A 25,691-nucleotide genomic window follows, 5' to 3' on the forward strand; every position below is an offset into this window, starting at 1 on the left:
GCTCGCACATTAAAGAACACTGAACACCACTCTATCCAGTATACCTCTCAGTAAAAGCCGATTCTATGGATCTTTGTACTCATGCTGATGTTTATCCAGCCGCAAAAGCTGTGAAAATTTCATTGAGAATTGTGATCCGTCACTCGATACAAACTCGTGGCGTCGAGACCTAAAAGGGCCCCGTGATCCCAATTTCAAAATTAACGGCCGGGTAGCCAAGCCTCACGGATCCGCACGAAACAGAAGAAAACGAAACTATTTGGAGGCGCCGCAATTTGCTTGCAAAAACGAAAGATGGTGGCGAAACCTGTCTTTCATTACGTTGCCATTTCTAGGTTATAAACAAAAATGTAGTGCCTTTGTCAATCAGACGAAGAAACATACCGATACACGACAAGTTCAGATTGCCTTCGATGCCCGTTTAAGGTCTGGCTTCGCAGCTCATATATAAGCTCCTGCTATTACCACTCATAACTGCGCGCATTGATACCTGTGAAAGCCAATCTATATGCTTAGGACTGATGGGCGTCTTAACATTGCAAGGACACCGCTGGCTCGGGCACTATCTGGAACACTTGTTAATTCGGTCTAGCTTAAAATTTTCTGTTTATTCGGGCTAACGCTCTGGTCCAGCCAAGATTAAATGCTTTAAGAAGGCTCCGTCTAATTCGAACCCTACATAATCCCTTTCGGTGCCGTTCCAGCTACCGAGAGCTGTGTCTTATTTCTGCTTCACCTTGATGCCCAAGAATGATTTCCGCGAAAAAGTGTGTCCTGAATTGCCAGCATCATGGAGAAACAGTGTCCACATTTTTTTTTTTCGCATCCTGTTTTACCGGTGTACTCTAAAATGTGCCGGGGAAAAACAGCGATAGAAGATGAGGGATCAGAAGAGGGAACACAACACGACTTCATGTTATGCCCATTCATCTGATGCGTCCTCCCTCCTCACCGTTGATCACATGAACCAACCAGCCCCACCCTTTCAGCTGTCGAAAAGCAACCCTACGGGTTCCCCGGGCCGATTTCTGCTCGGACATCTCAATCGAGGCCGCACTTGCCAACTAACATCTAAGAGAAAAGTGCTAAAGTTTGGCTGTGTAAATGCTGAGGTTAAGAAACATCGAAATCATCGTCGAGAGCATAGAATGAAACAAGTATTTTGTGCGCCTTAAGCCATTTTGTTTTGTTTTCAGTTTCGAGAAATATAATAATGCAATACGCCCCCGCGTGCAAAATATGAAACATTCGGTGGAAGTGACTCGACCTTCTAGGGTGTGTTTGTGCGCGCCCTAGCTTGCAGCTAAACAACGAAGAGACGCGGCGCGTAGGTATTTTGCGTATCAGGCTGCAGTTGGTGCTTCCCTTAAGTTCCTCGCTAATAGCCTGCTAATTCATATCTTACAGCAAGCATCATGCACTCGTTTACTAAACTGAAAAATTCTGTTTTTTTGCTCTGTTTCTTCTTCTCTCTTCCTTCGCTCGGAAGTCATCGCCTCTGTGAACTGCAGTGTTTTTTTTTTTCGCACGCAAGTACGTCTGGTGCAACTTGGGAGCTGATAAGACTTATCCCAAACGAGATAAGCTCTCCAACAAGCTTAGTTCCTTAACTGCAGCCGTCCGGTGCATGTCCATTGGCTCTGTAGCAGATGCTAGAGTGATCTGAAGGAAATGTAAATGCAGAGCAACTGCACAAAATCTTGCCTACATGAACCCGTGTTTTCGGCATATCTCATAATGCGCATATATTTTCTACGTAATGCGCATATTTGTACAGTTGTCTTAGCCATTACAACTCCACATGGTTCGTTAAAAGCGAGTTAAATCAAACGCGGCATTCTTCCACTCCAGTTTTTCAAAACGAGCCGTGACGACTGCATATATTAAGTCTGTAGGCCTAAGATGAAACCAGGGCTGTGAAGAGAGTTGTAGGTGAAGCGTACTACGTTAAGAGGAGGAAATAGAAGAATTGGGCGCTTTTTGATTGATTGATTGATTGATTGATTGATTGATTGATTGATTGATTGATTGATTGATTGATTGATTGATTGATTGATTGATTGATTGATTGATTGATTGATTCCAGCCAAGCTTATCAACGAGTCCATCGACGAATGCGTTGACCCGTGCGAGGATTTCTACTCGTACGCTTGCGGTGGCTGGATAAAAAGGCACAATATATCAGAGAGCAAGTCTTCGACGGGTACTTTCAACCTCCTGCGTGATGAACTGCGGGAGACGCTTAAAAGTAAGACACCTCATATCCGCTTTTCTACACGCGAGCGCGCTTTGTTTCTCAAGCAAACCTTAAGATTCGTGCACCTGCGACGATTCACTTTGGAAGAAAAGAAATGAAAGTGTTTTGAGCCTTTGCTTCCGTTTTTTTTTTTGCCCTCACTTCGTACCTGATAACGACCTACACACTCTACGAACGCTCACTTCTGCGCTGTGCCATGTAAAACTACATAGAACTGTCCCTAGTGCAACACAGGGCACACGATGTGTTGTGGTTGGCAACACCAGCGAGAACAGAGCCGATCTGCGAATGTGCAGGAATGTTGAGATTTGAAACACGGTTGTCTCGAATGTTCACGAAATGATGACCAAGGGCTGAAATTCTTGAAGAACTTAGTCATAACGGTAAAGATCTACAGGGCTAAAGAAAGACGAACACACAGACAGGCAAAGGATGACGGACGCTGTACTTCATCGGACCACACTCCGGTCTTTCTTTGGTTCTCTCGATCTTTCTCTTTATTAAGAATGAACAAACAAACCCACCTGCAGGTATTATTTGTCGCCGCATTGTAATAAATTAGTTTTTTTTCGTACGCTTCAAGCACTCCTTTCGGTACTCTTTTGTCTAAATTGGAACACAGAAGTGAATACAAGCAACATCAAAAAATTTGGCTCTGGTTTAGCTCTGGTTAAGCCTTGAGTGACGCGAAAGCTACAGCTGGCCGAGTGGAACTCGCTGAGTCGAATTGCAAAGTCAGTCTTTCGCCGCTCTGTTTCGCTGGGCGTTCCTTCTTCATCTTCGTCCCTGGACGTGGATTCACTCTCTCCCCCTTCTCCACTCCTCCCCCACTCGGTTTCGCCGGCGCGCCACGCCGCCAGCAGCTGCTCCGCACCACGTTACCAACCACGTGACCAGCCACGGCGCCGCCACGCTGAAGGCTCGAAATGCTAGCGTAATGTAGGCGCGCGGCGCGCACACCAGCTGCGTGCTCTGACGTCACTCCGCGCATGCGGACAACTGACGAGGCGGGCGGCGTCTGCTCCGCCGTCGGCGCAGTGGCGAGGCGAGCATACCAGATTCGGGCTATGATGTCACTGCACGCATGCGCACAGCTGGAGGGGCGGTGGTGCCAGGGCTCAGTGCGCAGCCACGCTGACCTCGCGAAGCGGCTGTTGTAGTGTAGCTATCGCTACAAAAACAAGCCTCAAGCTGACGAGACGAGCGCACCTTTGTGTATACGTGAACATCGGTTGTGTTTTCTAGTATGTGTTGTTTCATTCTTTGTTATGGTGCCCTGTGCTCTGAGTGCTCACTTCCATTCTAGAACGCCAAACTGCAGTGTGCTAGCGGCTTTTCGACGCCGTTAAGTTGCAATGATCAGAATCCAGAAATTATTCACGCTTAAAAATTAGAACTTAATGAATTGAAGAGACACGCACAGCAACCTTGCACTCGAGACTACATTCTGAAAGAAGTTCAGCTTTCTTTGGCACCACTTTTAGGTTTGGTTTGGTTTATGGGGTTTAACGTCCCAAAGCGACTAAGGCTATCAGAGACGCCGTAGTGGAGGGCTCCGGAAATTTCGACCACCTGGGGTTCTTTAACGTGCACTGACATCGCACAGTACACGGGCCTCTAGAATTTCTCCTCCAAAGAAATTCAACCGCCGCGGCCGGGATCGAACCCGCGTCTTTCGGGTCAGCAGTCGAGCACCATAACCACTGAGCCACCGTTGCGGCGGGCATCACTTTTAATTGCGAGGCAACAGTGGAATATTGTGAGATATTCTTATGAACGTGTTGATCGGAATGGTCGAATTTTGCTATGCGTAGCAACATCTTAATATCAAGTTAGCCTTGCGGTCGCACCGAATAGTTAGGACGACCTTGGAGAACCTATGGAGGGAGTTTTGGCAATTTAAGCAACATGACAGCACAGGCGTCTAGTTGGTGATCTGCGGTTCGATTTGTTGTTATGGTGCAAACTTATGATATGCGGAAAAATTTCGTTCACAAATAGCTACCCGTTAACACAATGGCTGCGGCTTAGCTCATCTAACCCTCGTTATGCAAGCGAAAGCTAGCGAGACACTGGATAGGCTACGCGCCCACTCTGCCGCCCTGGCAGGCGGTAGTTCAATTAATGCTTGATCGCGAGAGGATGCTCACCCAATGAACACTGCGGCCTATTGCTACAGTCCCGCGTGTCTACCACAACGTTGTCGGTGCAAACGCAAGCAGTCCACATCTCTCTCTCACCATCACTACGTTCCTCGAAGCGCGATTGGGGCGTCCACTGACCCAAGGAGCCTGTTACCCGCCCTTCCTTTCCTCAAAATCATCGGAGTCTAGAACGTTGTCAGCACTAACGCCACTAAACGGCAACGACCTGTGGCTTCAGTGCCGAGTTTCGGCCACAACATTGCCAGTGCCAACGCATGTATCGCGTAGCGCACATCTGTCACTAGCCAAGTAGCTTAGCGCGAATGAGGTGTCCACTGACGAAGGGAGCCAGTTATGCTCCCTTCCAATCTCAAAAATCATCGGAGTCTAGGACGTTGTCAACGCTAACGCCAATAAACGCCGACGACATATGGCTTCAGTGCCGCGTTTCCGCCGCAACGTTGTTAGTGCCAACGTATGCAGAGCACATTTCGTGATCTTTAACGTGCACTGACATCGAACAGCAAACGGGAACCTTTTGAGGAACGCAAATACAACTACATTGCAAGCTTCCTCTCGGGCAGGATAGCACGCATCCAGTTTGGTAAAAGTATATACACTTGGGTAGCATACGCACCGCCAGGGTTCGGTACTTTTCCCCCTTCTCTTACACGTGGCCATGATACGGCTACCGGTGAGGCAGGAGTGGATAGGTGCTTTGAACTTTTGCATGTGTGTTGGTGACCTGTGAAAGCGACGCGCGCATCAAAAGTACTCTACAGAGGGCCATAAATCAGGTCGAAAACTATGTCAACAATCGGGGCTTGCAATGCTCGCCATAGAAGTCCGAACTTCTCTTTTATCGACCTCTGAACCAGAGTCAAAATATAACCATCCCTTATATCAATATACAAGCTCAATGGCTGGAGATCCATTAGGATAAAAAAATCAGAATTCTAGGCATGTGTATACAAAGCACCGTTGTACAACGGTGACGTAATAAATGAGACGGAGAACTGCGCACAACAAACGATGCGCGTCATACAGTGGATTGCCAACAGGAGACGCGGCATGAAAGAGCATAATTTCCTGCGGTTGGTACAAGCATTCGTAGCTAGCCGTATCTCGCCCTTCGATCTTAAAGAGCCAGAAAAGGATAAGATAGATGGAATTATCAGGCGCCGCACGGAGCAAGCTCTACGGTAGCCCATCCGTACATCCACTCACCGCCTCCTAGAGCTAGGCATGCACAATACCCTGGAAGAAATTACGGAAGCAGAACGTCCGAAATCGAACGCTTAGCCGAGACCACAACCGTCAGGGCCATTCTGCACAAACTCCACCTCAGTCGAGACTACAGAAGAACCGCCAAACTCGACATGCTCGAAGAAGTTCATAACAATATGATTGTACCACAACTACCCAGGAATACGCATCCTATTCATCACTCCGTGCGCCAGGCCAAACGAGCAGAAGCGCTTAAGAAACGCTTTCACTCCAACGAAGACGAGAACGTGGTCTACGTGGATGCCGCTGAGTTTGGTAAGAGCGCAGTGATCCTCGCGGTCGTCCATAATAAACAACTCCTAAAAATAAGTGCCTCTATACTGTCGTCGGGTAACCCAGAGACGGCAGAGCAAGCTGCCATAGCACTTGTTTGTGCAGACACAAAAGCGAAGTATAGCATCGGTGACCCCAAATTTGAGATACTAAATTTCAGCAGGGGTCGTTGCTCCTCTCTGACGAATACAATTATAAGCCGTCATGTAATAGACCGAAAAATTGCGCTAGTCTGCATCCTTACCTGGTAATGAGACGGCCCACGAGTTCGCCCGACGCTTTTACTTCCGGGCTCACCCGAGCGGGGTGGTCTTCACCCACAGGGATCGCAAGGCGAGGTACAAAGAAACCCCACAGCACTATCCTTTTCAAAGAGTTAGACTTCCTCCAGCTGATCGATCCTTGTCCAGATACCAAGCCATCAGCTGGCGCAGGTTAAAAACTCACACATTTCGAAACCAGGCCCTCTGGAGTCTTATGTACCCAAGGAAATTTTAGAAAAAGCGCAAACTGCGAATTTAGGGTCACGTTGGATCACATACCATGGGAGTGTCGTCATGCCTCCCGGTAGGGGCGACGCATAAGGTCGGAAAACCAATGGGAAGCATTACTACTGAGCTGACTGGGTGAAGCCGCCGCCGTGAGCCAAGCCCTTTCGGCGTCGTCTAGGCCTGTGGCCCTCTAGCTACTGTCTTTCTTTCTTTTTTTCTTTCTTTTTCAAGGTTCAAGGTTCAAGTTTCGTTAATTGCATGTTTATGGCACCAGAATAAGAAAAAACACTGTCGGAGATTAGAAGTTTTTCTATCCTATCCTATCCTATCCTATCCGCCTCCATCGAAACGCGGCCGCCTCCTATGCACGGTCATTCGTGCAGACACGGCGAAATCGTCGTTCTTAAGCTAGTAAGGCTTTCGGTTTAAAAACGCACTTATGCGGAATTTTTGGGTATGGGCTCAATGGCGGTCGCCACTTGAAGCTTGTTTCTTAACACATGGGTGTCCACTAGCCTGCCCCAATTGTCCGTTATGTATGTGGTGTCATTAGAAGCATCCGCAGCCTAGGCAAGGGCTTTATGTCTTGTCCATTCCTCTGATAACATGGCTTCACTCTTTTTCCACTTCAGGCATACTGGAAAACATGACTGTGGTTTACGAGTGCCAGAACATTACACAGAAGGCTGCTGTTGCATACAACGCCTGCATGGGTACGTGGCTTTTCCATAATTTCAAACAGAACCTAATAATCCACTATCTTTTTTTTTTCGCTGAGTGCGCTGTTAAGCTAATTGGTCAATTATTGGTTGAGAAAAAAAAGAACGCCACTCAAGACGAGGACGCAAGAAAAATAGGCGACGAATAGGACGGGCACTCGATCCTATTGGTCTTTCTTTGTGGCCTCGCTGTTCTCTTTTTCCAATAATTTTTTGAGTTTAATTTTCTTTTAACAGTTTTTTGCTTATTTCAACTCCAGCGACCTTTCCTGTCAGTAAAGAAACGAATACGTCATTTATGCGAAAAAGAGTATTGAGTGGCCCAGTTAGCCGCGTATGGTGTGAGGGAATATGGCTGCCACCTAGCGGATACTGAAAAACAAGGAGGAGAGACATCATTGTCAGCCGAGTTCAGTACACTTCAGGGTAAAGGTCTCTCAAAGCGACCTTCAATTACTGCAATGCATCCCCTACCATGAAAATGTTATTTAATTTTCCTATGATTTCCCTACAGCCAATTCTTTATTGCCATCGATTACGTTTGTGGATCCACAGTAAGCAAATTTAGAGTGCCCAGAATGACAGGAGGCATCACTAAAAGACCAGTTGTTTTTCAGTCAGTGAACCGGCGCAGCCACGAGATCACAAACTGAAGCGTAATTTGTTTACTTAAACTATTTATTTATTTTATGAGGGCGAATGTGAACATTCGTTCCAGCGGCATTCATTACCACCTATTCGACAACAAGCGCTTCAAGTTGCTTTGGCTGCCGTGGGGCGCATGGCTTCGAACCTTCACAAATAGCGCACAGACACCATCAGTGACGTCAGTGTGCTATCCGTGACGTCAGAATGGCTATCGCCGCGCTTGTCTGTGCTTGACCTAACCGACCTCGGACTGTTTTCGCCGGTGCTGTCATTGTTCCGGTTCGATCCATTAAACAGTTACAATCAACAATTACAAACATTAACATTTACAATTTATTAGTTCATTGATTTACTATTGAGATAAACACCGGGACGAGAGTCACCTTCTTTCGTTTTGAACTGACGAAGCGTTGATAGCGTTTATGAAGGCGCATTTGCAAAACGAAGCTAAAGAAAGAAAAAGCATGATAAAAGGTGTGAGAGCTGAAACCGCTCGAGGACTTTGCCGCAGGGATTACTTTTTCTGCCCTGCCGTTTCTTATTTCGTTATCGTTTCTTGTTCTTGTAGCCACACGGCGGCACCAGTACTTTCCGATCGTCGCTCGGTCGTTTCAGGTTAACTTGTCCAGGACTGTATACGCACCGCGTATCTATTAATGCATCCGTGTGTAAGTTTATGCACGCACTTTTTTTTTTCAGCTGTTCCAGAGTTAGGAGACCAGCCCGATGTGATGAGGGCAATAATGAACTTGTCTGGCCTTACTCACTGGCCGATAAACAACGACACCGAGAAAATGTTCGAAAATTGCACCGAAGTGCTGAACAAGACTACAATCTTCACCGTGCTTTCCGTTAATGTTGACAGAGATATCAAGAACCTCAATTCTAACATCATTGGGGTAAGCAGGCTGCCTCAAGAATTGAGGTCAACATATAACAGCTCTTTTTCTTTTCTTTCCTGAAAGAAACGGACTCGCAAAGAAAACTTCATGCGGTCGTCTATGGTTGCGGGTCAAATTTTAAAGCCGACCACTTGGGTAAAGGTCGCAGTTTTCCCAAATGTGCGTAAATGGAAACCAGCAATGACATGCAAGATAGCTCTGAGCGGGAGCATTTCAGCCATCTTGTCTTTCATTACCAGCTTAATACGCAGTCAAATGCACTTTGAAACCAGTTCTACTTTCATTTCTAGAATATCCGCGTTTTCGCGCCACAACATTGACATGATTCAACCGAAAGGTGTAAAAAGGGAATAAAATTGTCCTCTAGGAACACCCTTTAAAAAAAGGTGTGGAGGACAGCTTACTTCCTTTTTTGCTCTCATATAGGTGTATTCGTGTTTATATTGTAGCTGTGTCTTCAGCTACACCTAGTCTCCAGCCTTTTCCTCGTAGTTGCAAACCTTGTAACCTCGACAGTTCAGGAAGGAAAAAAATTCGCTGGGACAGCTAATTACATTCATCATCATCATCAGCCTGACTACGCCCACTGCAGGGCAAAGGCCTCTTCAATTTCTCTCCAATTAACCCTGCCCTTTGCCAGTTGCGGCCACCGTATCGCCGCAACTTCTTAATCTCATCCGCCCACCTAACTTTCTGCCGCCCCCTGCTACGCTTGCCTTCTCTTGGAATCCACTGCGTTACCCTTAAGGACCAGCGGTTATCTTGCCTTCGCCTTAGATGCCCTACCCAAGCTCAATCTTCCCCTAGATTTCGACTAGGACGCGATTAAGCCGCGTTTCTTCCCTCAGCTGCTCTGCCCTCTTCCGCTCTCTTAATGTTACACCTATCATTTTTTTTTCATAGCTCGCTGCGTTGTCCCTAACTTAAATTCTACCCTGTTCTTTAGCCTCCATGTTTCTGCCCCATAAGTTAGTACCGGTAAGATACAGTCGTGGTTCATCTTGAGGGATATTCGTAAACTGTCACTCATGAATGAGAGAACCTAATTACGTCATTTGTTGGCAATGCGAGGGCATTAGAAGTTATTGATGCCATTAGATCGAGGTTTGTGGCACTCTTTTATGGCTGTGTTTGTGGTCCCTGATGCGTCTACCTGCACACAACTAGAGATACTTTCGGGTCATCTAGATTGTTGTTAGATGCTTCCTCGAAAGTGCCTACAGATAACCACGCGGACGAAATGAAGATACATCAAAACGTATAGTTGTCATACCCGGTCTGGTGCCGTCGATTCCGGTATCGTGACGCCACTTACGGTCCTGAGAATTTTGTCACCAATGACGCATTTTTTTTCTCAATCAGGCTTCTAATGCTAAATGTATTTTTAAACAACTAAACAATCCACGGCTGATTCCACTTCTGACTGCTCGCTAACTAACGTACGATTACTCTCTTTTCAGCTCGATCAGATAGAATTCAACACTGTGGGCAGGAACGAGCTGATACATCCAGAGGAAGAACGCAACAAGAAAATAATTGATGCCTACAAGAAACTCATCCAAAGCGCACTGAGGTTTATGAGACCCAACCTCACTGAAGATGAGTTAAAGAATATTTCTGACACGCTTGTGGACTTCGAAGGAAAGTTGGCCAATGTGAGAACCGAACACCCTTCTATTTGTTCACGATAAGACGAGCAGACCTTCGTAACTATGCCTGTTAGTTAGTTAGCTGTGGGTTAAGGCTGGTTAGGTAGTTTTATTTATTTAGTTTTCGTTTTAAACGTAGGCAGTCTCTTACAAAAATGCTTCTTAAGACAGCGTTGGAGTTCTCATGAGCAGACTCAACATGCCATGTTTTATTTGTGTTGGGTCCAGGGTGGTGAATAATTGAGGCCGAGTTTAAACTCAACCGAAAAGTGGCCACCTTGCTAGAGTTGAGCATTCTCCGCAGAATTTCTGCATTGCTTTTATGTCGAATTAATGTTGAAATCACTGGGGTGAATAAACACGTCATTCTGAACCATGGCTGTGGCAAAAACAAATCCTAGAAATACATTTGTATTGCGCCAGATGGACCTACCACCGATTCAATTTTCGGCAGTATATTCAGGTTTATCGGTGAAATTTCTCGTTAACGTCACGCTGACATCCCCAGTCGTGTAGTGCTCCATAATACGCACAAACACCAACAAATAAAGAGAATGGAACAGAATAGCACACGAGGCTATAGCACGAACTGAATTAGCTGGAGTTATAAGTTATAACTTTTCCATCTTAAGCGCAATCTCAGCTTCACCCCTATATACTCCTACACAGTGGTGTCCGGATCTGCGCAGGTGTTGGCGTGCCGATCAGCGAAGTTATTTTAAATATTAGAATTAATATTTATTTACTTTATGTGTAGTAGAAGTAATCAAGTTCACATGCGACGTTCTGTTAAGTTGAAGACTTTGATTCAGTCATAAACAGAAATAAAGCGCTAATTAACCGCCCTTTTTTATGAGCATATATATTGTTACGAGACGACAAGCGATGAAGAAAGGACTGCATGGCCGGTGGCGATGATATGATTTTAATGTCTGCGAGCCTAGCACGAGCGCTCCTGCCCATGCCACTGCCCGCTTCGTCGTCTTCTAGTCCGCCACATGACTCGGGGCCACGAAGCGATTGTCCCGATCGCGCGAACTAGAAGAATGCCACAGACGATGACAAGCAGGACGTGACGATGGGCGTGGCAGAACATATGAACCGAGAAGAGAAGATGAAGGGCTTGCCGTCACGATGAAAGAGATGATGAGCGGGTGAAGCCAGGTCCACGAAGACTGAGGAGCCACCGGTTTCTGGAAGTCAACGTCGAGGCCCGTGGACACACCCAACGGCAGGGGCTGGGGTACTTGTTTCTCGTGTGAGTGTCGGTGGTGAATGGGTTCTCTGGTCAGTGGCGGCGGTCTCGGTTCAGTGGGGTCGTAGGTCGTTGGGTCTTCTAGGGTCTCATGTGGGTTCTCATGTGGGCGGTGAGTGAGGTCACAGGACAATTGCGGCGGTCGTTGTGTCGGTCGTTGTGTCGTCGTGTCTTCTTGTCGGGGCTTGGGACGGGGCGGTGAAGAGCGGCGGCGTCGAGGCATACCTGGCAGGCTGGGGAAGCGCCGGGAGGTGCGAAGCCGTGAGCTCTCCACAGAAGACCTCGGTGTACAGCAGGCTCCTAAGCTCCGGGACCGGGATGAAGAAGGTACCCAGCACCTCCACCAAATGTTAGGAGACGGCAAGCGATGAAGAAAGGACAGCATGACTGATGGCGATGATATGATTTTAATGTCTGCGAGCCTAGCACGAGCTCTCCTGCCCATGCCACTGCCCGCTTCGTCGTCTTCTAGTCCGCCACAATATGAATCCTCCGAAGTAGGTATGCCGGAAATAGCATATTGCACCACTGGAACTTTTTTCTATAAAAAAAAATGAATTTGAGTGGCTTGCGAGAGTCTTCACTGGTGCTGCATGCGTTTTTAATATGTATAATGTGATATGGTTTTGTTTACAAGACGCGAGTCGAATTGATTTCATTTAGTTAGGCTTAGAGACGGCTGCCATGAGACTCTATTCAACATAAATTCAACAGAAATTACTCAACAATTAATGTGTTGACTACGTTCAACGAAAATTTTGTTTACCAAATTTTGAGTAGGCTTAACATACATTGGGTTCATGTTGGTTTGCAGTTGATTCAACAAGAGCTCAACAAGGCGTCAACTGAAGCTCGGAAGTCATTTTTAAGGCAGAAGCCTTTAATGCCTCATCGTTGTAAGCAGAAGTTGTCGACAGAAATGTCACGCTTTTCAGTTGGTCAAAACGGTCATGACGTCACAGTGCACGAATTTCAAACGGGGCCAATTGTACTTTGGCTAGTAACCATGCTACCAATTAAAGGGATCGTATAGTAATGCTCTAAGTAAGTGGGAATGAGTTTAGTTAATTGTTTAATTACCAAATTATCCTTATTAACCTCTCTAGTCAGGCCAGATAAAGAAATAAAACCGAGTACAAAATTCGCCGAGTTCTGGAATCGAACCCCGGTCTCCGGAGTGCTAGACGAGCATGGTAACCACTCCGCCATGACAGCTTTTTTTTTCTTTATTACACTCCGCCATGACAGCTCGATGGTTTGGAATGAACAAAGGCGCGTCTTGTGAATACAGTCCTTTCATTCACTCCCATCTTCATCCCTTCCCGTTACGGGGAGGTTCAGGTGTCCACCGAGGTATGCGAGAGAGATACATTTCCTTTCCTCAAAAAACAATTTACCGATGGTGGTGGTGAAAACTTTTAATTTCTGAAATAGAGTTTGGGAGCCACAGAGTGGCCACGCTACATGGTCGGCGTCCCTAGTCCGGGACACCGCATGACAATGCCCCGTCTCTAGCCCGTTTCACCAGAGCCCTTTGGGACTCAAGCGAGGAGCAGTTGAGAAGGGCAGTCTCCCATGCCTCTCTGGAAGGGGTAGGGGAAGGGGGGAGGTGGGGATTTTGAGTACATGCCCACACCATGTGGAAGATATCACAGGTCTCCCCACAGTGTGGGCATCGCCCATCCGTGTTAGGATCGTAATGCTTTAAGATTGCAGGACAGAGTAGAGTACCTGTCTGCAGGCGCCTTAAAGTTCGCTCCTCCGTCTTACTCAGCCCCTTTGCAGGGGCCGGGAAAAGGCGGTGGATGTCGCTATAATGCGTTATAATTTCCTTGAATCGCAGCAGCGGCTGGTTAGTCTCCGAGCCAGAAGAGCTGGGATGAGGAGCCCGGTGAGTAAGCGCTCGGGCAGCCGCGTCAGCGGCCTCATTACCTCGTAAGCCCTGGTGGCCAGGAGCCCAAATGATTCTTTTGGGTGTTGGATCAGTGGCAGTCCGTCTTAGAATGCAAGCAGCTAAGGGGGAGATCTCCCCTGCCAAGTAATGATCACATGCTTTTCGGGAGTCCGTAATGATGATTCTCGAATTGGCGTGGGCGGCAGCAAGCGCTATCGCTACTTCCTCGGCTCGCATTGAATTCGGGGCTCGAAAAGAGAGTCCATCAACGTGCATTTCCTGGTGAACGACAGCGGCCGTGTAAAATCCCGTGGGCGATGGGCCTGCTACGTCTACATAATATACACCGGGTCGGGAGCCGTGTTGTCTCTCAAGAGCCCGAGCCCGCGCTTGTCGCCTGTTTACGTGCATGTCGGTGTCCATGTTACGGGGGAGCGGGGAGACCCAGAGCATATGGCGCCACAGTACTGGGATACGCTCCGCCTCCTCTGGAGTGCAGTCGTGTTGGATGTGTAAGCGGTTTAGCAGGCGGCGCCCAGGGGCCGTCTGCATGAGCCGCGTGTATTGGTTCACGAGGTGGGCCTCCCGCAGCTCCTGGTAGGAGTTTAGCACCCCCAATGCCTTGAGTTTGGCATTAGAGGTAGCCACCGGGAGATCCAGGGCTCGCTTAGTTGCCTTGCGGATGACGGCGTCTATTCGCGCCTCGTCTTGCTTAGTAGTGCGGAGATATGGCACGGCGTAGAGGATCCGGCTAGTCACGAAGGCATAGACGAGCCGAAGCGCGTCCCTGCCCCGCAGACCGCCCCGCTTGTTGGAAACGCGGCGGATCATGCGCCCTGCCTGTTCGCCTACTCTCTTGAGTTTCAGAATGGTGGAGTCCGGTCTGAGTCTGTGGTGAATGAAAAGGCCCAGAATACGGAGCTCCTCCACCTCTCTAATAGGACCTCCTGACAGAGAGATGTGAATTGCTGTCCTATCCTTTGGGTTCGCTCTGACATGCAAAAGCTCTGATTTCGCTGGAGCACATTGGAGCCCACAGTCAATGGCATACGCATCGACTATGGAAGCGGCCTGCTGAAGGCGGGCCTCCATGTCCCCAAGGCTCCCCTCAGTGGTCCAAATTGTAATGTCATCTGCATACAACGCGTGTTGAATGCCTTCCACCCGGGCCAGTTGGCTTGGGAGGTGCATCATAGCTATGTTGAACAGGAGCGGTGATAACACCGCTCCCTGAGGGGTACCCCGTGTTCCCATCATGTAAGGGCCGTATTCCTCGCCCTCAATCTGAAGAAAGGCCTGGCGATTAGTCAAGAAATCTCTTACATACGCGTAGGCCCTAGCCCCACAATCGGTAGAACTCAAGTTGGCCAGGATGCTTCCGTGTTTAACATTGTCGAAAGCTCCTTTCAGATCAAGGGCGAGGATGGCTTTGTCATTGTGTTGCATAGTTGTGGGTCGTATTACATCCCTGTGCAGCTGGAGAAGGACATCCTGTGCAGACATGTGGGGGCGAAACCCGAACATGGTAACTGCAAAGAAGCCCTTACTCTCCAGGTATGGAGAGAGGCGATCCCGAACCATCGTCTCCATAAGCTTGCCCGCACATGAGGTCAGTGATATGGGCCTCAGGTTGTCCGTATTCACGGCCTTACCTGTTTTAGGGATAAACGTCACAAGTGACGTTTTCCACTCGGGAGGGAGTGGACGCCCGTCCCAGATCTGGTTGATGTATTCTAATAAATGGAGGTAGGCTGAGTCCGGTAGGTTCGCCAACAGGTTCACTGTTATGTGATCCCGTCCCGGAGCCGTACCCCGGCGCATTTTTGCTAAGGCCGCCTTAAGGTCGTGCAACTCAAAAGGGGCATCAAGTGTTTCATTAGGCCTGCCAGAGTACATGTACTCAGGCCCAGGCGGGTCCTCCGTACGACAAAGATATCTGTCGCACAGAGTGTCCGCAAGTTGCGCCGTCGTACCTTGATACCCTTGCAGAGCCCGCCGGAGCTGCTTTTGCGTCTCCCCTCTCGTTTGAGAGGGGTCGATTAGACTGCGAAAGAGACGCGACGTCCCCTTCGAGCTCATCTGATGAGCTGAGGCGTCGCAGCGTGCTATCCAATTTGAATCTGAGAGTTCGGCAGCATACGCTGCAGCTTGCTCTGTGAGTTTGACTATGCGGTCGCGTAATTTGCGATTAGTTTTCTGCTTTTTCCACCGTTTAGTTAAGCTCCGGCGCGCCTCCCACAAATGCAGGAGGTGGGTGTCCACTGCGGGGATCTCTTCGGTGGTTTGTAGTGTTGTGACGTGTTGTTTCTGAATGTTGTATATGTGGTTAGCCCACTCCGCGTAGCCGCCGGAAAATAGTACGGGAGGGATAGTGTGATTTCGGAATTTGTGCCAATCGGTCAGCTTGGCCTGACCCCATTTTTTGCGCGCTGCCTTCGCCATGAGTGTAATCCGGAGAAGGAGGTGATCGCTGCCTAGAGAATCTCCCAAGTTCTCCCAAGCAGCCGCTCTAGCATTTTTGACGAGAGAAAGGTCTGGACACGTGTCGCGGGTTACCGAATTCCCCACTCGGGTGGGATACGCCGGGTCCGTGAGCAACGTGAGGCTGAGGGTGGAGATGAGCTCCGCCAGCTTACGTCCTCTTGCCCGTTCGAAGTGGTAGCCCCAATGAAGGCTGGGAGCATTGAAGTCTCCAACGATCACTAGAGGCTCTTTGGCTGCCATTTTTATCGCGCGAAGGAAGATTTCATTAAAAGTTACGCGCGGCTTACGCGGAGGGCAGTATATGTTGAGGATATGTATTGACGGGTCGCGGCGTCTGAGAGACAGTACCCGGACCATTGTATATTCTTGCTCGGTACTCCAGTCTAAGTCGACCTGAACCCCGGTGTAAGCCTTATTCACCAGGATGCACGTAGAGGGGCCCCCCTGAAAGGTGCTGTAGCCTGATAATTTAGCGTCTATGCCGGGCTCCTGCAGGGCAACGAGTGCCGGCATGTCACCTAGGGACTGCAGGTAGAGCTGGAGGTGTGACCGTTTTTTCCAAGCCCTGAAACCCCTGCAGTTCCATTGAATGATTTGGAATTTTTCAAGGTTTTTATCATTCCTATTAGATGTGCTAGCCATGTTGTTCTATTTATTTACGGGGGAGCGGTCTAGCTCTTGCCGGGAGCCAGCGCAACCCCAGCGAGAGGCCGCACCGACCCAACAGCTGCCGAGCCTGAACCGTGTTCCTTCGCTGCCTGGCGGGAGGCTGTCTTACGTTTGAGGTGAGGGGAATCGGAGCTAGTGGCGTTCTGAATTTGGGTGCTGACCCAGGGCTGCACGGCTTTAAGGACCGAGTCAGTGACCTGGGCCATAAGGTCGGGAAGTGCTTGCGTTAAAGCTGCCTTGAACATGTCCTGGAAGGACTCGCGGACTGCTGACATGATTTGATTCGGGAGGGCCGCCACTTGCTCCTCCAGTTGCTCGGTTTGGCGCTGCAGTGCCTCTAGGCCGGCGACGCGACCAGCTGATCCAACTACCGTGTCCCCGCTCTGCCGCGAGACGCTAGTGAGGCAAGATGTTACGGATGATCCGTCATCCTCGTCATCTGGCTCAGCTTCTTGCATTGGTTCGGATGACCCGGCCTGTTTGGCCTCTAATTCCTGAATTTTGCGCGCTAGAATTTGGTTCTGGCGCCTGAGCTCCTCTACCTGCTGCTGTAGGGCAGTTTCGGTAGGGGAGGGACGGGTAGGGGAGGGACGGGTAGGGGGCCCAGAGACTGCCCTACTCCAACTGCTCACCTGTGATTGGACGGGTGCCAAGGGCGGGAAGTCCCTGGCGTTGAGGACCGGGGGCACCGCCTGGGTCGCGGACTTGACAGGTTTCGATGTGCCGGGATTGGCCTTGATTTCCTGATCGGCTGGCGCTTTCTTGGTCTTGGGCGGAGGAGCCTGCTTGGGCCCCGTCTTTGTCTTCGGTTTCGATCCGGATGGGGAGCTCGGTTTGATGGCTTTCCGGAACCGCCCAGCACAGCCAGGAGCTCCGGTAGGGTGGCCGCCTCCGCAGATGAGGCAGCTCGGAACACAGTCATGTTCCGCCAGGCCGTCAGGAGTGGCATCGGGAACCTGGACTCCACAGCGTTTGCAGCGTCCCGGCTGCGGTCGCGGGCACGCATCGGCCCGATGGCCCACTGTGCCACAGCGGTGGCATGCTGGCACTGTTTTCTTGTACAGGCGAACAGGGAGCCGTTCGTAGCTGTACAACACCGTCCGTGGCACCTTGGTCCCCGCGGAGGTGATCACCGCAACCGGGGTTCCCCCTAGCTTGCGCACAGACACCACATTTTGTTCCGCACTGAGTTTTCTTTTAACGCTTTCAGACGTTTCGTCTGGCGAAACAGTCACGACGCCTCGACAGAACGCACCGGAGAGTTTAGGGTGTCCCCGGAACGGTAGCTCGCGTTCCCCTACCGGCAGCACAATATCCCGGAGTAGTTTCTCCGCGGCGTCGACTGATTTCAGTGCACATACAAGGACGTTTTGGTCCCAAACGGGCCACACCGCAAGTCCAGCATTTGCGTCGTCCCCGAGGATGCTGCGGACTGCAGCGCCGGCTTGTCCAGGACCAAACGTTGCCTTGAGGTCGACCGTGATTCTTGGTTTCAGCACAACAACGATGTCATCTTTTTCAATGCGCGGCGTGTTCTGCGGCCGCCACCGGAGTTGCTTGGAGCTCTTCGAGGCTGCGTTCAGCGCACTCCCGCCCTGCGTATGCGCAGAGCTAGCCGGTGCCTGTTGCTGGGTGGCACCAGCACCAGCGTCCCTCGATGCCGCTGCCGCGTTCTTCTTTCCGCGCCAGACGCGGATCATATCTTGTAGGTAGTCGTCCTCCGTTGGTAGAGGATCTTCGCCTTCAGTCGTATCCTCGGATTGATGGGTATCCATTGTTACGATCTGCAAGGACTGCGGGTCGTATCCGGTGACTTGATTTGGAGCCGCCAGAGCCGAGGGATCCCCGACCGGGGCCATCGCAGGCCCCGGCGCCGTTAGGCTTAGCACCACCGCGGCGTGACGAAAGCTTCAAATGACCGAAAAGTGGTCGAAAATTGGCCCCACCTTAACAAACGTGGTGTAGACGGGTGCCGCTGAGGTTCCTGGAGACGATAATACCAGGCTTGCAGGGGAAAAAGTTGGTGTATCGCAATTGATTGCGATTTGTCACGGAGCCGACGCGGTATGCGACCGCTCCCGTCACCGACGCTAGCGCCCCCCCATTTACCGATGAGCAAGGCGTAGAACCGAACGGGCGATGGCGTTCTATGGACTCCCTGGCAGCGTTGCAAGACGCTGTCGCGTTTCACTCTTAGAGGCGAAGCTTAACATCTTCACCACACATCAGTGACACAAGCAGCAACGCTGCGATTAAGGCTTTCGCCTCACCACACTTTAGGTGAACAAAGTGCCCCGCTGAATTTTTGTAAAAGGTTCGCGTGACATTTGCATGTTCATCGGCATATCTGAGCATGCCAGTTCATTTTTTGAAGGCGGCACAGCATTTCTCTTCCCGCTGTCTTCCACACCTTCAAACGATACAAGGATATTCTAAAATAGCTTAGAGGTAGCAATACAAATGTAGTTAGTCCAAATTCTTACACTTATACACTCTAGCGACTACTTCTGTTCTGACGCATGTATTTGAAGCCAACACTTTGGGACCCCGAAATCGCACGCTGCGAAGGATGATGCCCGCTTGCTAAGCCACTCGCATTTCATTCCGCATCTCTCTGTCCAAGACACGAACTACAATCAACCGCTACAAGCGGTCAGAAATATGCATTCCATGAATTCGAAATGAATTTAGCGGAACACACGGCAGACACGTCTATTGACAGTAGTACAAATTAAGATTGACATATCTGAGAGCGTAGACAGTCATGTGACATTTCCGGAGCCCTTCACTACGGCGTCCCTCATAGCCTGAGTCGCTTTGGGACGTTGAACCCCAATAAACCAATAAACCAATTTTTTGTATGCTTCTTTGTCACCGCTAAAGTTACGTTGCGTTCTGGGCATGCGCCCCACCCTGGGGCCATTTAATTTAGTATACGGCAAATATAGTACCATACCAAAGAAATCTCCAGCGTAATATTGCTGGCTCCTATAGGCATCGAGAATAAATGTATTCGTAACAAGATTTCACACAATCTCTTTCCAGCTGACGGATCCTCCCGAAGAAAGGCGAGACCTCCTGAAAATTTACCACAGAACTACCATCGGGGAGCTGCAGAAGAATTTCTCTCACGTGAGCAATTATATGACACCCCAGTCGATGGTTATAGCAGTTTCTAACATTCTAAACAGATATAAGGCAAATAGGACTAAAAAGCAACTAAGCTGTCCTATAACGCACTCTATTTTAGGGGCAGCCTATGCTGGCGAAGTTCCAGAGCAGATTCCGATCACTAAATATATGGAATGCTTACTCTTGGCAACGGAGGGTGTATTCCATCTCCAGAGCGTAGTAACTTGATGTCGTTAGCAATGGGAGGAGTGTTTTAAACGCGGCAGCAGTGGTCCTCAGGTAAGCAAATAGAGGATATTTAAACCTTGGTCCAAATGTTCATAACTTCTAGAACTTACAATGTTTTGTAGGAGAACTTTGTCGCTGTTGCCAACCGTAAGTATTTCGTATTTTTAGTGATTGAACTCTAGCCTATATATATATATATATATATATATATATATATATCAAAAATTATATCTTGGCAGCTGATTAATTAATTTAAGATAACGTAACCAGAAATTGAAAAACATAACAAGATTTAATTCACGACGTTTCGGATCGAGGACTAGCCTTTTTCGAGTGCATTACAGTACTTGAAACAAGCAGCTTTTATAGCATCCGAGAGGAACAGAAAAAAGTGTAAAACAGAAATGCAAACAGTGGTGAGGGGAGAGGTTAAAGAAAGAAAAAAATTGGAAAGAAAAAAGAAAAAAGTTGGTTACAACTTGAAAAGGCACCATGTGTTCGGAAGGAGGTAACGACAGAAAAGTCGATGACAAGCGCGAACCTCTACAACGCACAGCTGCCACAGGGTTGTGACAAAAAAAAACTTTACTGCGGCGCCTGGCAGCCGCACAGCGAGAATTCAACATTTCAGGAGAAAGTTCTAGGAGAGCAGAAAGTTGGGCAAGTTGGTTGATATGCGCACTGAAAAAATTGCACAGAAAAAACAAGGAGGAAGCCTGGTCTTGTCTTTGCTTCGTCCTCGTTTTTTCTGCGCAATTTTTTCAGTATGAAAGTTCTAGGCTTGGGGGTCCGCAGGAATGTCAAAGAAACACCTCCGATAACAAAAAAAAGAAAAGAAGAAAAACGCTACTGCACAAGAATATGAAAAATCCCACTCAGAGAAGGGTTGTGGCAGCACAACACGATACAAGATAGGTCATTAGAAAAAAAACTCAAGTTTCTAATGAATCCTTACACAACCACTCAATACACAAAAAAAGGAGAATCCTTACACTACCACTCAACAAAAGAAAAAGACGCAAGGCTAACAACAAACAGACACACACAGCACCAGAAACGAACTGCAGTCAGTGGCAAGTACAATGAGCCGTGTTAAGACAAATGTAATTCTTCACTGCGCGTGAGCGCGCGCAGAAGAGAAATGCGTGACAATGCAATACAAGGCATGACAATACAATACAAAAATACTTTAAAAAAAACAATATATAGAAAAGGGGGGGGGGGGGAACACTAAATACGTGGCAATGCATGTGGCATGAAAAAAAGGAGAAAGACATGCTTGCTATGTTTTCTGACGCCCGTTCTGTCAGTCTCTGCCATCAACATGTCTTGGATAATTATTTGGTACTCTAGGGGTGTAAGCATGATAACCGGCCTACTGTTTCGTTGATGCCGCTTGAGAATGTGATAAATTTGTTAGTCAGGTATGATTCACAGCTCTCGCGCTCATAATGCGTTTTGAACCCCGATTGCAGTACAATAGCTTTAAAGTTATCGAATGGATGCCCAAGGTTGTTTATGTGTTTTGAAAGTGGGAGATTTGGCTGCGTCCGCACATGTGATCTGTGATTGTTGATACGAATTCTGAACGGTGTAACTGTTTGTCCCACGTACTGAGCTTTACAGGTGCCACATTCCAGGAGGTAGACAACATTAGCGCTGTCACATGAGAAGTTTCCTTTTATCTGGAATGAGAAGGATGACGCTGTGCTTTTGGCGCTAGTAGTTGTTTCCATCATCGGACAGAGTTTACACTTAGGTTTATTGCATGGCGCAGATCCTCTGAAGCTACGGTTCCCGATTGTAGATGATGTTATGGTATCACGGATGTTCCTTGCACGCCTATACACGACGCGTGGGGGAGCAGGGATGACTTCTCTCATCCTTTCACTCTGTAGAAGGATGTTGTGGTGTTTCTTAAGAATTGCATTAACATTGGGGATTGACGCCGAATGTGTAAGGACAAGATTGACTTCAGAGTTCGGGCGTGGCTGCTTCTTGCCATTTATGAGTTCGCGCCGGTCATGCCTTGAAGCTTTCTTGATTGAATCGTCGATAACTTACAATGGGTGTTTCTGTCGTGCTAGGTCTGCCCGGAGTTGCTCACATTTTGATTCAAAGTCGCCATCTTTAGAGCAAATCCTCCGGAAACGTAGGGACTGACTGTAAGCGATGGAGGTTTTACAATGTCGGGTGTGACGGCTCTGGAAGTGTAAGTACTGATGTCAGTCCGTAGGTTTTCTGTAAACTGTTGTCTCAAGTTTGTTTCCCGTGATAGTCACCTGGACACCAAGAAAATTCAATGACGAAGCTGAATATGAAGATGAAAACGAGATGCTAGTGTGAGCGTCGTTGAAGTTGGAAATAAACTTCGTTAGTTTTTCCTCCCCGTGTGTCCAGATCATGACTAGCTTTCCTTTGTAGCCGTGTGGCTGCGCTCGGGTGGATGCCAATGAATAATTACTCCCTTATTACAAATCTACTCCACCTTCGGGGATTCCCTAAACATTTGACCAGATCATGAATATGTCATCTTTGAACCTTCTGTAAAATATCGGTTTGTATGGAGAACTATTGAGGAATTCTGTCTCAAGTGCGGCCATGAATATATTAGCGTAATTTGGTCCAATGTTTGTTCCCATTGATGTTCCGCTTATTCGTACGTAGTGCTGGCCATTAAACTCAGTTATTTAACTCGAGTATAAGTTTTAAAAGCGCTGCAAGCGTGTTGGCGGCAACCGGTTGTTTGGATTCTAAGCGCTCATAAGCAGAGACGACTGCTTTGATGCCATCAGCATGCGGTAAGTTGGTGTATAATGAAGCGACGTCCAGGGTTACCAGAAGGGAATCATTTGGAATTACTAAGTAAAGAGTTTCGCTCAAAAAATGGGTGGTGTCCTTAACATTGGAGGGCTATAAGGGAAGGATATCTCTGATGAGGCTGTCGACAAAACTCCAGATGTTTTCGGTAACAGTTCCAATGCCAGAGACGATTGGTCTTCCTGGATTGTTTTCTTTATGAATCTTTGGAAGAAGATAAAAGCGTCCTGGACTTGAATGTAACAGAATTAGGGCTTGTGCGATCCTGTCATCAATTAGCTTCTTTTTTGCGAGACCTAGAATATATTCTGAAACCTTCTTGTTGTACTCTGGCGTGGGGTCAATAGGGAAAGCCTTGTAAAATAAGGATTCGCTGAGTTGCCTTTGGGCTTCATCAAGGTAGTCCTTTTGATTCATAACTACGGTGGCTACACTTTTATCCGCTGATTTTATTACAATGTCAGATCGGCTGCCGAGAGCCTGCAATGCGTTGCGTTCCGACATTGTAAGATTAGGGCAATAAGAGCGTCGTTTTTGAAATTCCGCAAGGATATCTCTTTGCACCGCCTTTATATATAGATCCAGACACTTATCGTGCTGCGGAGGTGGTGTCCAATGGGTGCTAGATGGAAGTTTTGGACCAGGATCAGATTTCTGGGGGCGATCGTAGTAGTATTCTCTACGTGTAAGGTTCCGGGAGAAATTTTCTATATATTTATAAAGCTGAAATTCATTAAATGGGCCGCTGGTGGGGCAGAAGTTAAGGCCCTTTGAATTTTCTTGATGTCCAGGTGACTATCAGGGGAAACAAACTTGAGACAACAGTTTACAGAAAACCCACGGACCGACATCAGTACTTACACTTCCAGAGCCGTCACACCCGACATTGTAAAACCTCCATCGCTTACAGTCGCTCCCTACGTTTCTGGAGGATTTGCTCTAAAGATGGCGACTTTGAATCAAACTGCGAGCAACTCCGGGCAGACCTAGCACGACAGAAACACCCATTGTAAGTTATCGACGATTCAATCAAGAAAGATTCAAATCATGACCGGCGCGAACTCATAAATAGCAAGAAGCAGCCACGCCCGAACTCTGAAGTCAATCTTGTCCTTACACATTCGGCGTCAATCCCCAATGTTAATGCAATTCTTAAGAAACACCACAACATCCTTCTACAGAGTGAAAGGATGGAAGAAGTCATCCCTGCTCCCCCACGCGTCGTGTATAGGCGTGCAAGGAACATCCGTGATATCATAACATCATCTACAATCGGGAACCGTAGCTTCAGAGGATCTTCGCCATGCAATAAACCTAAGTGTAAACTCTGTTTGATGATGGAAACAACTACTAGCGCCAAAATCACAGCGTCATCCTTCTCATTCCAGATAAAAGGCAACTTCTCATGTGACAGCGCTAATGTTGTCTACCTCCTGGAATGTGGCACCTGTAAAGCTCAGTACGTGGGACAAACAGTTACACCGTTCAGAATTCGCATCAACAATCACAGATCACATGTACGGACGCAGCCAAATCTCCCACTTTCAAAACACATAAACAACCTTGGGCATCCATTCGATAACTTTAAGGCTGTTGTACTTCAATCGGGGTTCAAAACGCATTATGAGCGTGAGAGCTGTGAATCATACCTGATTCACAAATTTATCACATTCTCAAGCGGCATCAACGAACCAGTAGGCCGGCTGTCATGCTTACACCCCTAGAGTACCAAATAATTATCCAACACATGTTGACGGCAGAGACTGACAGAACGGGCGTCAGAAAGCATAGCAAGCATTTCTTTGTTCTTTTTTTTCATGTCACATGCATTGCCACGTATTTAGTGTTTTTCCCCCTTTTCTATATATTGTTTTTTTTTGTTTTTAAGTATTTTTGTATTGTATTGTCATGCCTTGTATTGCATTGTCACGCATTTCTCTTCTGCGTGCGCTCACGCGCAGTGAAGAATTACATTTGTCTTAACACGGCTCATTGTACTTGCCACTGACTGCAGTTCGTTTCTGGTGCTGTGTGTATCTGTTTGTTGTTAGCCTTTCATCTTTTTCTTTTGTTGAGTGGTAGTGTAAGGATTCTCCTTTTTTTGTGTTTTGAGTGGTTGTGTAAGGATTCATTAGAAACTTGAGTTTTTTCTAATGACCTATCTTGTATCGTGTTGTGCTGCCACAACCCTTCTCTGAGTGGGATTTTTCATATTCTTGTGTAGTAGCGTTTTTCTTCTTTTCTTTTTTTTGTTATCGGAGGTGTTTCTTTGACATTCCTGCGGATCCCCATGCCTAGAACTTTCTCCTGAAATGTTGAATTCTCGCTGTGCAGCTGCCAGGCGCCGCAGTCTTGTGCAGTAAAGTTTTTTTTTGTCACTACCCTGTGGCAGCTGTGCGTTGTAGAGGTTCGCGCTTGTCATCGACTTTTCTGTCGTTACCTCCTTCCGAACACCAGCCGCCTTTTCTAGTTGTAACCAACTTTTTTCTTTTTTTCTTTCTTGTTTCTTTTTTTAACCTCTCCCCTCACCACTGTTTGCATTTGTGTTTTACACTTTTTTTTGTACTTCGCGGATGCTATAAAAGCTGCTTGTTTCAAATACTGTTATGCACTCGAAAAAGGCTGGTCCTCCAGCCGAACAGCCGAAACGTCCTGAATTAAATCTTATGTTTTTCAATTTCTGGTGACTTTATCTTATATATATATATATATATATATATATATATATGTGTGTGTGTGTGTGTGTGTGTGTGTGTGTGTGTGTGTGTGTGTGTGTGTGTGTGTGTGTGTGTGTGTGTGTGTGTGTGTGTGTGTGTGTGTGTGTGTGTGTGTGTGTGTG

At 47.9% G+C, this 25,691-nt stretch overlaps 1 protein-coding gene across 10 annotated transcripts in view; it reads left to right on the top strand.

Moving 5' to 3' along the window:
* LOC149366071 (membrane metallo-endopeptidase-like 1) overlaps positions 1-25,691 on the top strand; it is a 77,366-nt gene that overhangs the window by 21,037 nt on the left and 30,638 nt on the right. For 8 of the 10 annotated variants that reach the window (XM_089548118.1, XM_089548086.1, XM_089548078.1 and 5 more), the window contains 5 exons: positions 2,087-2,248; positions 7,085-7,165; positions 8,519-8,718; positions 10,182-10,376; positions 19,718-19,804. In XM_089548118.1, the coding sequence (XP_089404244.1) occupies positions 2,087-2,248; positions 7,085-7,165; positions 8,519-8,718; positions 10,182-10,376; positions 19,718-19,804 (725 nt within the window). The remainder of the gene's footprint in view (positions 1-2,086; positions 2,249-7,084; positions 7,166-8,518; positions 8,719-10,181; positions 10,377-19,717; positions 19,805-25,691) is intronic. The other 2 variants (XM_089548136.1, XM_089548126.1) reach the window with 2 other exon arrangements.

The sequence above is a fragment of the Amblyomma mixtum genome, chromosome 1 (genome assembly GCF_055824585.1).
Source record: "Amblyomma mixtum isolate Tamu chromosome 1, ASM5582458v1, whole genome shotgun sequence".
NCBI classification, from domain to species: domain Eukaryota; kingdom Metazoa; phylum Arthropoda; class Arachnida; order Ixodida; family Ixodidae; genus Amblyomma; species Amblyomma mixtum.